The sequence below is a fragment of the Hemicordylus capensis genome, chromosome 1 (assembly GCF_027244095.1).
Source record: "Hemicordylus capensis ecotype Gifberg chromosome 1, rHemCap1.1.pri, whole genome shotgun sequence".
In the NCBI taxonomy this organism is placed as follows: Eukaryota; Metazoa; Chordata; class Lepidosauria; order Squamata; family Cordylidae; genus Hemicordylus; species Hemicordylus capensis.
This window is the reverse complement of record NC_069657.1, coordinates 216095361-216107828: the sequence shown is the minus strand read 5'-3', so window position 1 is coordinate 216107828 and position 12468 is coordinate 216095361. Positions and strand designations below refer to the sequence as shown.

The window sequence follows — 12468 nt, the reverse complement described above, 5'->3', positions numbered from 1 at the left end:
GGATATTAACAAGTGCTCTGTACAGCGGGTATATTGAAATTGCAATGAACATAGTCATATATGTATATTTTTTTCTTTGAAAAGTCAGTTACTACTTATGTAATTCTAAGGTTCTCAGAATGCCAATATTTTGGAAACATAAGCTGAATAGAGTAGTAAGATTTACTAGAGTTCTTAATTTCATTAATTCACTCACTCACGTTTACAGACTGGTGTTTATATTTTGGGTGGCTGACTGCTGACTTCTGTGTCACCAAATAATGCTTTAGTTTTATGTCACCAAATAAATGCTTAAGACATAACACCATACATTAAGACATCATTCTGCTTTTGACCCAGTGCAGACATAATGCTGGCTCCTTGGAAACTGTGGCTTGCAAATCAGAAGCCAGTCTAGGAATCACACAATTCCCCTTTTTAGTGTACATTTCCCATTCATTCCCTTAATAATCTGCATCGGCACTAACCATGGTTAGCACTAACCAGGTTATTTCTAGATCAAGATTTTCCAGCCCATTTAAAAACTAGATATGAAAGCTTGAATAAGATGGGGACTCTAGTTAGCTTTAACCATGGTCAGCATAGGTGTGCTAAACTATTGTTTTGGCTAACAAGAGAAGAAAGAGGGGAATTCATGCTTCAGAGAAGAGGAGGAAGGGGAAACGAATTTATATTCCTGAAGCTGATTCCCATGGGGTACAGAGAACCAGCATTACATATGTACAAGGTGATAGTAAACATATTAACTATATAGTATTTACTATAAAGAATAGAGATATTTTACCTGTTATTTCAGTAATTACAAGGGGTATTGTTTTTCAACTGTTCTCCCTTTAATTTCAGAACTCTGTTTGGTGCTCTCCACCTTCATCTTGGAGGTGCCCCTGAAGGCCCTGCTGGAACTGGAAAAACAGAAACCACAAAGGACTTAGCAAAAGCTGTTGCCAAGCAATGTGTGGTTTTCAATTGTTCTGATGGACTGGATTACCTTGCTCTGGGAAAGTTCTTTAAGGTGTGAATGCTCACTGGTGAACATTTAGTGAGCCCATTCTCACGATTGGAGAATGGGCTCAGACAGGGCTTGGGAAGGAAGCCATGAAAAGCTTACCTCCCCCACAGATGATCCCGTCGTAGTTGGGTGGCTGGATCAGCCACCCAAATGATTGCCAGCTTCTGCTGGTAGCAGGGAGGTTTGGGGGCCAGGAGGCCCTCGGAGCGTCCATAATGCACCGCGCAAGTGCACAGTGCTTTATGGGGAGCCTCCCGACACCGATCGGGAGGCTACTTGTGTGTAGGTGCCTCATGAAGCCGCATGGCACTGACACACGAGCACTGACACATGAGCACACGAGACTCCTGAGGATGTGGACAAGCTGCTTGGAGCAGTGAGGCCTACCACTTGTTCTCTTGACCCTTGTCCCACATGGCTTGTTCATTCTAGCAGGGAGGCTGTTGTAGGTGGCCTGGTGGAAATCATAAATGCTTCTCTGAGGGAGGGCAGGATGCCTCCTTGTCTTAAGGAGGCAATTATTAGACCTCTTCTAAAGAAGCCTGCATTAGATCCCTTGGAGTTGAGCACTTATAGGCCTGTTTCCAACCTCCCATGGTTGGGCAAGGTAATTGAGAGGGTGGTGGTCTCTCAGCTCCAGTCGGTCTTGGAGGAAACCAATTATCTAGACCCATTTCAAACTGGTTTTGGGGTGGGCTATGGGGTGGAGTGCTTTGGTTGGCCTGATGGATGATCTCCAATTGGGAATTGACAGAAGAAGTGTGACTCTGTTGGTCCTTTCGGATCTCTTGGCAGCTTTCACTACTATCGACCATAGTAGCACCCAATAAAATCCAAAAAGTCCTCCTCAGCACAAAATAACTGGAAATACTACTAAAATACTACTAAAATAATTTAAGATAAAAGGGGCAGCATATTCCTGCTTATAGGACTATTACAACTCAAAGCACAGCTCAACTCCCAAAACTGGGAGGGGATATACAATTCAGGAGCTCTATAAAATATTATCATTAAATTAGCTGCTTTTGAGCTGACGATACCTGTCCCCACATGCCCACCTGCAACTAGTCAAGATGTGGCTACAAATTGCTCTGACATTAAGTCCATCGTTTATTTGCCCATTTTTAAGCTCTTCCGAAAGCGAGGGGCTGCACTGCAAAATTTGGCTCCCCGTCTAGTGGTACAGGAATTACTTCCTTCCAGCAGCCTGGCAGTCATCTGAGGTAAATCGAGACCTCGGCATTTGACTGTCAAAGGGTGAATGAGATCCCGGCGCAGGTCTCTATAGAGCAGACATCATCATCATCATCATCAGTTTTATTACGGCCATTGGCCAGCAGAAATGGTAGTAACAAATATACACAATACGTCAATAAAACAATGCTAAAACACAATATGACAGATTACAATCAATAATAATAAATCATTTAAAAACAACAGACAGCTCTCGCAGTTAGGCACTTAATAGGGACCTCAACCTAATGGCAATATAGAAAAATTTAGCCACAACTGCTGTAGTCCCAGGGCTCGAATCCGCGAGGCAGTAATAAGTATAAAAGAGATCACACCTTCCGGGAAATTTAAGTAACAAAGGGGAAATGAGCTCTTCTCTAGCGTCCCGATACAACGAGCAGTACAACAACACATGGGTGACAGTTTCCAGAAGGCCAACGCCACAAGGGCCGAAAACCGCAACAGGATTATCTTTTGCAAACTTCCGATCCAAAAGAGAAGAGGGCAACACATTGAACCAGGCCCGGGCAAAAGCAGCCCGAAATTTGGAAAAATGTAGCGTTGTCAAATAACTAGCATCTCTATCTCCCCAGGGTGGCAAAATCCCAAAATGTAAAGGGGAGCAAGTCCTATTGGCCGAAGACATAAGTTCCTGCCGTTCAGTATTGTGCAACCGGAGAAATAATATTTCCTTCACCTTATTCTATTCCCAAGTGAGGAGTTCTGAAGGAGAAAGGCCCAGTTGAATAATTTTATTATTTACATACGTTAGCCAAGGGTTGGGATAAGAATCCACCCATAGATGTTGGAAAAAAGAAAATTCCTGAATCTCAGAACAGAGTTTACTCCATCTAGCGAAAGTAAGCTCCCAGGATTTACAGACAATAGAGAAAGACCCAGATTCCAAACATAGAGCAGAATAAGGCACACATCTAGGCACTGCAAAAATTGCTCTCAGAAAAATAGACTGTACTCTCTCCAGTTCAGCTGTTACACCCTGGATCCATAGCGGGACTCCAAAAAGTAGTTGGGCCACGATCTTAGCACAAAATACCTGGAGTGCCATGGGAACAAACTGGCCCCCTTTAGAGTAGTAAAATCGCAAAAAGGCACTGAGGGTGTTGCGGGCTTTGTGAATTGAAGACAGCCTTTGGGTTTTCCAATTTAGATTATATTGAAATGATATGCCTAAATATTTATAGTTGTAAACCTGCTCAATGTGGTTCTGATTTATTACCCATTTATATAGTTTCCTGGATTTAGAGAAAACCAGGACCTTTGTTTTTTTGTAGTTAACTGTTAGTTTGTTATCATTGCAGTAGCCGGCAAAAGCACGCAACAGTCTTTGTAAACCTAATCTGGACTGAGTAGAGCAGACATTCCAATAGCACATGGGTAACTGTTTCAACTTGATTCTCACCGCATGGGCAGAGCCTCTCCCTGTAGGGGATCCCTCTATATCGTCCCTCTAAGAGGGCTGAAGGCAGGGCATTGCATCTTGCCAGGGTGAAAACTCTTCTAAGAGGGGGCACCTCCAAGACAGTGAGATAGGGTGCTGGGGCCAAACGATACCTAACTGATTCCTGGCACTGAAAGTCGGGTACACTTGCCGTATCTATTTGTCTCTCAATATCCTCAATTCTCTGTTTGATGAGCTTCCTAGCTGTCTCCAAACTTTGCGTAAGCAGGGCAGACTGATCAAGGCCCAAAGAAGTCATCTTTTGGTTAAGTGAGCGCTTCTAGATCGACTGATAAGAGTCTGCTAATACTAAGCGGCTCAGCCCTATCTCAGAGGAAAGGACTCTCAGCCAATAAAACAGCGCCATTTGGCCTGCAACATCTGGCCTCAACTCTGACGAGGCCCGCCTCCAATCTGAGCCTCGCATTGGAGGTACATTTGGGGGTTTGAAATAATGCTCTCAGGAACTTAGACTGCACCACTTCTAAGGGGAACAGATCTGAGTAAGGACCCAGTTGGGCACCGTAGAGTAACTGTGCCAATGATTTCTCCTGAAAAAGTTTTAAGGCCGCGGGGATAAGATGCCCACCCCTGGATCTGTAGAACCGCAAAATAGCTTGGGTGCTGTTTTGGGCAGCCTGGGCCACGTGCAAAGCATTGTCTTTGGTATCCTTTTGGAACGTCCGAGGGTATTGGGGGTGGTAGGCACTGTTTTACAGTGGCTCCGCTCCTACCTCTCGGATAGATTCCAGACGGTGTCAATTGGAGATTGTTGCTCTTCAAAATCTGAGCTTAAGTATGGTGTTCCTCAAGGCTCCGTACTTTCTCCAATGCTTTTTAACATCTACATGAAACCACTGAGAGAGATCATCAGGGGATTTGGAGCTGGGTGTTACCAGTATGCTGATGACAACCAGATCTATTTCTCCATGTCAACTTCTTCAGAAGCTGGCATATCCTCCCTAAATGCCTGCCTGGAAACAGTAATGAGCTGGATGAGGGAGAATAAACTGAAGCTGAATCCAGATAAGACGGAGGTACTTATTGTGCATGGTCAGAACTCTAGAGACAATTTTGATCTCCCTGTTCTGGATGGGGTCACACTTCCCCAAAAGGAACAGGTTTGCAGTCTGGGAGTACTTCTGGATTCACACCTCTCCCTGGTTTCTCAGGGGTGCTTTCTATCAGCTCTGGTTGATACGCCAGCTGTGCCCGTTTCTCGAGATCAGTGACCTCAAAACAGTGGTACATCTGTTGGTAACCTCAGTCCAGACTTGACTTTTGTAATGCGCTCTATGTGGGGCTACCTTTGCACGTAGTCCGGAAACTTCAGTTGGTTCAGAACGCGGCAGCCAGGTTGGTCTCTGGGTCATCTCGGAGAGACCATGTTACTCCTTTACTGATGGAGTTACACTGGCTGCCAATAGGTTTCTGGACAAAATACAAAGTGCTAGTTATAACTTATAAAGCCCTAAACGGCTTAGGTCCTGGGTATCTAAGAGAGCGTTTTCTTCATTATGAGCCTCACCGCCTATTGAGGTCATCTGGAGAGGTCCGTCTCCAGTTGTCGCCGACCCGTTTGGTGGCTACACAGAGACAGGCCTTCTCGGTCGCTGCCCCGAGATTGTGGAATGCACTCCTTGCTGAGATACGATCCTTCCCATCTCTGGCAATTTTCAAAAAACACCTGAAAACCCATCTTTTCACCCAAGCTTTCTCAGCTTCCTAAATGTTGGGGTTTTTAATATCTGGTCTATTTTAATATTCAAAACCCGATTTGGGGTTTTTAATCACTGTATTTGTTTAATTGTTGTTTTAAATTGTTAATTGTTGTGTTTTTAATTTGTTTTATCTCTTTACTGTTTTAGTGGTTTGTTTTAATTGTAAACCGCCCTGAGCCATTTTGGAAGGGCGGTATACAAATAAAATCAAATTAATCAATCAATAAATTTAGCCTGATTTTGGGGTGCCCTTGTGCCCCAAACCCAGGCTAAGCAGTGGGTTCCCTAAGCAGGCTTGCCACTACTCCACCACCAGGAGCCATGCAACTCCTGGCGGTACACACGTGCACTGAAAACCAGGCTGGGCTTCCTTAGCCTGGTTTTCAGTGCCCATGTGAATAACTTCACTGATTCAATATCAAAGCATGTCACCCACAAATGCTCCGATAAGCATTTAAGCTACATAAGGAATAAGCCACATATTTATGCGAATGGATTCTGACTGAGAAGAATTGGAGAGAACAGATACACTTCCGAAAAAAGCTGACTGCTCTCTTATTTTTAAACTGAAAATAAATACTAGATTTGAATTACTAGGGTTTGTTTTATCTTTCAGGGGTTGCTTTCCTGTGGAGCCTGGGCTTGTTTTGATGAATTTAATAGAATTGACTTGGAAGTACTTTCTGTTGTTGCTCAACAAATTCTTACTATCCAGAGAGGTAATCTGCGTTTTGAAAAAATATATTGTAAATTCATATAAAAGCTATTGCAGTCCTAGTGAAAATCATATATATTTCCCTTTGTTCAAAGGTATCAATACGGGATCTGACATACTGGTATTTGAAGGCACTGAGCTGAAACTTAACCCAACATGTGCTGTCTTTATAACCATGAATCCTGGCTATGCTGGCCGCTCAGAACTTCCAGATAATCTTAAGGTACTAAAAACAGCAGTTAAGCATATTTCTAGTAGTTTTTAAGATTATTGTTGTTGTTATTATTATTATTACTACATTTATATCCTGCTCTTCCTCCAAGGAGCCCAGAGCGGTGTACTACATACTTGAGTTTCTCTTTCACAACAACCCTGTGAAGTAGGTTAGGCTGAGAGAGAAGTGACTGGCCCAGAGTCACCCAGCAAGTATCATGGCTGAATGGGGATTTGAATTCGGGTCTCCCTGGTCGTAGTCCAGCACTCTAAGATATGTTCTGGAGCCTAATGTATATACTAGGACAATGTTGTCATGGAACAAACAGATGGGTATCTATAGCAGTGGGTACCCTAGGCCTGGGAAGTAGGCCCTTCCTTGAGAGGTACTGGATAGGATGGCGGGAGTTCACATTAATGGACAGGTTAGGGTGTACTGTGGTTATTCTCACAGAAAATGAGACCAGGATCAGCAGGAATTTCCTCTCCATCTGCTCTCTGTCCTCTGCCCTTTCCCCTTCCCTGTCCCTCTGGTGGCCCTTTTGAGGAGAACTCCATACAGCGGACATGGGGCCAACGTTCACCTGTCCAATCCCTTCTAGGCCTTTACTGTAGTCATTGCAATTTGTTTCTAATTCCAGGTCACGCTGAGCTTCTGGGTCAATTATTGTTTCAACTTCCCAACCTTTCCCTGCCTGTGGCTGGGAGGAGGCACATAGGCCTGTGACGTTGTCTGGTGCCTTTTATAATTAACGGAACATCAAGGCAGATGACAATATAAGCCAGTTGAATCCACTCTGCAACATATCACAGGAGGGTGGAGGTCCTTGACTTGCAGGCACCCATCATGCAGGAACCATCATTGGATAGTGTGAGCTGGCCTGAGCAGTATTGTACTGGAGGGGCAGGATATAAATATTTTTAAATAAATAAATATTTACCGTGAATTAATACCTGTTGAAGCAACTTCTGCTGGTGACGGTGTAACATGGTTTTCATGTTTCAGAAAACTGTTTATCAAGTATCCTCATACTTTAAACCCTCAGAAGCTTTCACCATTTTATTCTGCCTGATGAATAGCTCTGTGTAAGTTGTATTGTCTCTCCCCGCCTCTGGCTGTTGGAGCAATAACTATCTCTACCAGTCCTAGAAATTGTTTGTCAAACTGACACTGAAAATTAGCCTTGACATCACTGTTCTACAGAATCTCTACTGGGGGGTTGTTATGCAAAACTTTGGAAGCGGGCTCCGCAGTTAATGTGACTATTAATGCTGATTTAACAGGCCTTGTTTCGGACCGTGGCTATGATGGTACCTGATTACGCCATGATTGCAGAAATTGTCCTGTATTCCTGTGGGTTTGTTACTGCTCGACCTCTGTCTGTGAAAATTGTAGCTACTTATCGCCTGTGTTCTGAGCAGTTGTCTTCCCAGCACCACTATGATTATGGAATGAGAGCTGTGAAGTCAGTACTCACTGCGGCTGGTAATCTGAAGGTAGGGAGCTATGCACGACCTTTGTGATCTGATTAGAATCTGACATTCTATTGTTTTGCTTGAAATAAAGCTGTATTTCTACTTTGACTCAGACATTGAATCAAATATTTCACAAGTAGTGCCTTTAGTGTACGTATGCTATTATAGCAAGCAGGCCTTTGCATATAAGAGGCACTGACTTGTGTTTACATTTTTATGATGTTCCTGTGGTATAATGGCTTACTTGGTGAATAAATGTATACATTAACACAATTTTGGTTCTGCAAGGGATTACCATTAGAGTTTTTCACATTCGGTCCCTTTTCACACTGAGCTGAATGCCTGCATATATGTGTAAAACTCTTTCGAATGAAGCCTTTTCTAGAAGTATCATATGAGATTCTCAGGCCTGTTGGGAATTCTCTCTGGTGAGAGATACCCTTCTGTTACAGCAGAGTGCACTAAGGCATAACACAGCGGAGTCTGCCTAGGCATGCGTGTATGCTGAGAGTAAAAGAAACTTGGAGCCAGTTCATAGTTTCAAATAAATATAAGGAGTCTTTATTAGTGAACTCCATTCTAGATAGTAAAGTGGAGAGATAGGATCTCTAATTTATCTAGCTAGCTAGATGCAGAGGGATGGATTCTACATCTCTGCACACATGGTGCAGGGAGAGAGGAGCATGTGTGTTGCAAGCGAGAAGAAAGGGAAGAGGAAGAGAGGAAGGCAGGCAGGAAGTCCCTAAGAATAGCAATCTACATATCAAAGGGATAGTGTCAGAGCAGTAGAGAAGGGATGACCAATGTCTTGACCCCTCTAGCCCTCTGACTCACTAATCTGTCCCCCTCTTGTTGTGCGCGCACTTCACGTCACTGACGTGCACACGCGCAAAGCATTACTGGGAGCTTTGCCGAGCCGCAGCGGGGAAGGGGCGGCAGGGAGCTATCCTGCCGCCCCAATTACACCACTAATTACGGCGCCACAGCGGAAAGCGGTGGGAGGGGTAAGTAAACCCTCCCACTGCTCTTAAAGTGACCCCTCACCCCCAATCCGGACCCCAATCCATTTCAGTGGCCTCCGGATCGGTCCAGACCCATCCCTACCTGGGATCGGGGTGTTGGGACGCATCGTCGCACATCACCCCACCCCCTGGAATGCACCATGCGAGTGCGTGGTGCATTACTGGGATCCCCCCCCAGTGTGCCACACGATCCAAAAAACGAAGCTAAGAGAGCACTCGCTCCTTTAACCTTCTTTAACTGGGAGGCTACTTAGGCAGGTTTGCCGCCATGTGTCCACTGGGATCGGGTGTGGTCTGTGGTTCGCAGGAGCGTGCATAACTGGGCTGGGCTTGCTTAGTCCGGTTTTGCATGCTTGTGTGAATAACCTCAAGGTGTCACAAGACCTTTGATAATTTTACTGCTACAGATTAACATGGCTACTGCTCTGAAACAAAGCAACAACTTTGAAAATAATTTATCTTTTATACAGTTGAAATATCCAGAAGAAAACGAAGAAATTTTGCTGCTTAGATCCATTATAGATGTAAATTTACCTAAGTTCTTATCTCACGATCTTCCACTTTTTGAGGTAAGGAACTTTAAAGTGTAATGAAAATTTTCAAGTTTAGTGACACATTCAGTTAACCTATATACTAATGAGGGTCTCAAGATTTCTGTATTGTAGCAATACTATGGGGCTAACTTGGGTCATATATGGATCTCTGAACACTAGAGACAAAGGTATGAAGAACAATGCTATTTTTTGAGAATTCGTTGAGCACCACTCAAGAATGGGTGAGGTGCTGCGACTAATGATGGGCAAATGCCCCTATTTTCAAAAGGTGGGGGTGGAGGGTGGGGAGAGGATCTGGGAAATCAGTCTGCTGGGCACTGATACCTAGCAAGATCCTAGAACAGACAGAGGCTATTCATACGTGCGTGCAAAACCAGGCTAAGGAAGCCCAGCCTGGTTTTGCACTTGTGTGTGTATCTCCAGGATTGGGCCTGATCCCGGCGGCACTGTGGCGGCAAATCCGCCTATGGAGCGCTCCCTTAACCTCATTTTCCCAATCATCTGGCAGCCGCAGCTGCTAGCGGACTTGAGGAAGGGAGGGGGATTTCCAAAATGCATTGCACACCTGCGCAGTGCATGATTGGAGCTCCAGGGGTGGGGCAACGTGGGGCGACACATCCCAGCACCCCAACCCTCGGAGCTACCGGCAGTGCCTGGTGCTCGTCTGGGTGGGCGATCTGTCCGCCCAAGGAAAGGGAATTAATTGCTCATGTGCGGGGAGGTAAGCTCTTCAGAGTTTCCTCCCCACAAACCTTCCTGCCCTTTCTAACTGGTCGTGAGAAAGGGCTCACTATTAAGCAGTTGGTCTGTGTCACTTAGATGAGAATGTGGTAATTAATAGGAGCCAGTGTGAGTTTATCAGAACAAATCATACCAGACGGATCTTGTCTCCATTTTTTGATCGTGTTACTCGTTTTGTCAGTCATGGGCATGCCATGCACATACTGTATCTTGATTTCAACAAAGCATTTGGCAGTCTCCATGATATCTTTGTTGACAGGTGGTAGAATGTGGGCTAGATGATAGTGCTGATAGGTGGATTCACAGCTGGTTCAGCAACCAATAGGTGCTGAGTAATGACTTCCAGGTTGATGAGAACATATTTTTATGTGCAACCAGGAGGCTGCAGACTGGACCTCTTATCAAGCAAGGTGCACTGCACATGGAACAGCTTGGGTTGTATACATGTAGCCCCATCAGATGAGCAAACGTTGTGGGGAGGGAGATGAGGAGGGAACTAAATGGAGAGCCTCCTGCTCTTCTTGTTTGGGAGCTGGTTGGATTGGCATGATTATCTGATGGGGCTATACGTGTGCTACCTCTGGTGCTGAATCAGGCTGGAAATCAAATGTGCAGCATCCATTTGTCTATGTGATTCCCCTTCTAGCTGGAGATACTCAAGGCAAAAGCCTACTTCTGCATGCATGTGGCTGCTGGCTCTGGGGTCATCTGGGATCCTGTCTGCTAGAAAATGTGCACCGTCTTAAGGGTAACCCCCTCCTCACAAAACCCACAGTAAAAAGATCAATGCACATTGATTGTGTTTCACTTGTAAGATGATGGTTTGACATGCGAGCACCCTGAATGATGAACATTTGGCTCTCTCATGTACATCTCACTTCCATAGAATTCAAATATTGATTTATGCTGCTTTGTTAATAAGTAAATAACAAGCTATATTTCTGTAGTGGTGTGATTATACTGCTGGTCTAAAAGAATATTTACTTTTTATAACTGTAACACAGATCACCTGTGAACATTATGGTAAAATGCCATGCAATTCTTCCTTTGACAGGGCATCACTTCAGATTTGTTTCCTGGTGTGAAGCTGCCAAAACCAGATTACAACGACATACTGGCAGCAATCAAGACAAACTGCGAAGAAATGAATTTGCAAATGACTGCCTTCTTCTCTGAGAAAATCTTGCAGATATTTGAAATGATGATTGTGCGCCATGGCTTTATGATAGTTGGAGAGCCGTTTGGTGGAAAAACATCTGCGTATCGGGTGCTGGCAGCCGCCTTGGGTGACCTGTGTGAACAAGTAACTACACCTCTTTACATAAGGCACTGTGGGCTGAAATGCAAACAGTATAGTTTTTAAAACTTGCAATGTAATCCTAGCTCAGGAGTTTACTCAAAAATAAATCCCAGTTAATTCAACGAGGCTCTCTTGTGAATATGCTTAGTATTGCAACCTTTGATAATTTTTAAGCTGCTTATTACTGTTTAAAATTTAAATTAAGAATTTAAACACCAGCGTGTTGTTGTGGTTGGAGTGTTGGACTAGGACTGGGGAGACCCGGGTTCAAATCCCCTTTCAGCCATGATAGTTGCTGGGTCAGTGACTGACTCTGGGCCAGTCACTGATCTCTCAGCCTAACCTACCCCACAGGGTTGTTGTGAGGAGAAACATAACTGTGTACTTATACATAGTACTATGTACTTATATACTTTGGGCTCCTTGGAGAAAGAGCGGAATATTAATCTCCAGGAGAGGAGAGCTGGTCTTGTGGAAGCAAGCATGACTTGTCCCCATAGCTAAGCAGGGTCTGCCCTGGTTGCATATGAATGGGAGACTTGATGTGTGAGCACTGCAAGATATTCCCCTCAGGGGATGGAGCCCCTCTGGGAAGAGCAGAAGGTTTCAAGTTCCCTCTCTGGCTTCTCCAAGATAGGGCTGAGAGAGATTCCTGCCTGCAACCTTGGAGAAGCCGCTCCCAGTCTGTGAAGACAATACTGAGCTAGATAGACCAGTGGTCTGACTCAGTATATGGCAGTTTCCTATGTTTCCTATGTAATGTAAAAAATAAATAAAAATAAACCAGCACTGAATTACTAGGAACCTGCAGCCAAAGATTTAGATAGTTTGTTTCTGGGTCAGTTCAAGGTGTTGGTGAAGTCCTTAGTAGTTTGGGACCAGGGTACCTGAAGAATTGTCTTTTCCCACATGGAAAAGCACCTGCTGGTCCTGAAAGATCTGACAGAGAGGACCTCCTGCAATGGAGGTTTGGTGGCTACTGCAGGGATTCCTCTTTTGTGGCCCCCTCCCTTCGGAATGCTGTT

At 44.5% G+C, this 12468-nt stretch overlaps 1 protein-coding gene across 7 annotated transcripts in view; it reads left to right on the top strand.

The window, feature by feature from the left end:
- Positions 1-12468, top strand: part of DNAH7 (dynein axonemal heavy chain 7) — a 249486-nt gene that overhangs the window by 82621 nt on the left and 154397 nt on the right. For all 7 annotated transcript variants that reach the window (XM_053276796.1, XM_053276777.1, XM_053276818.1 and 4 more), the window contains 6 exons: positions 844-1012; positions 6039-6141; positions 6233-6360; positions 7635-7847; positions 9319-9417; positions 11198-11446. In XM_053276796.1, the coding sequence (XP_053132771.1) occupies positions 844-1012; positions 6039-6141; positions 6233-6360; positions 7635-7847; positions 9319-9417; positions 11198-11446 (961 nt within the window). The remainder of the gene's footprint in view (positions 1-843; positions 1013-6038; positions 6142-6232; positions 6361-7634; positions 7848-9318; positions 9418-11197; positions 11447-12468) is intronic.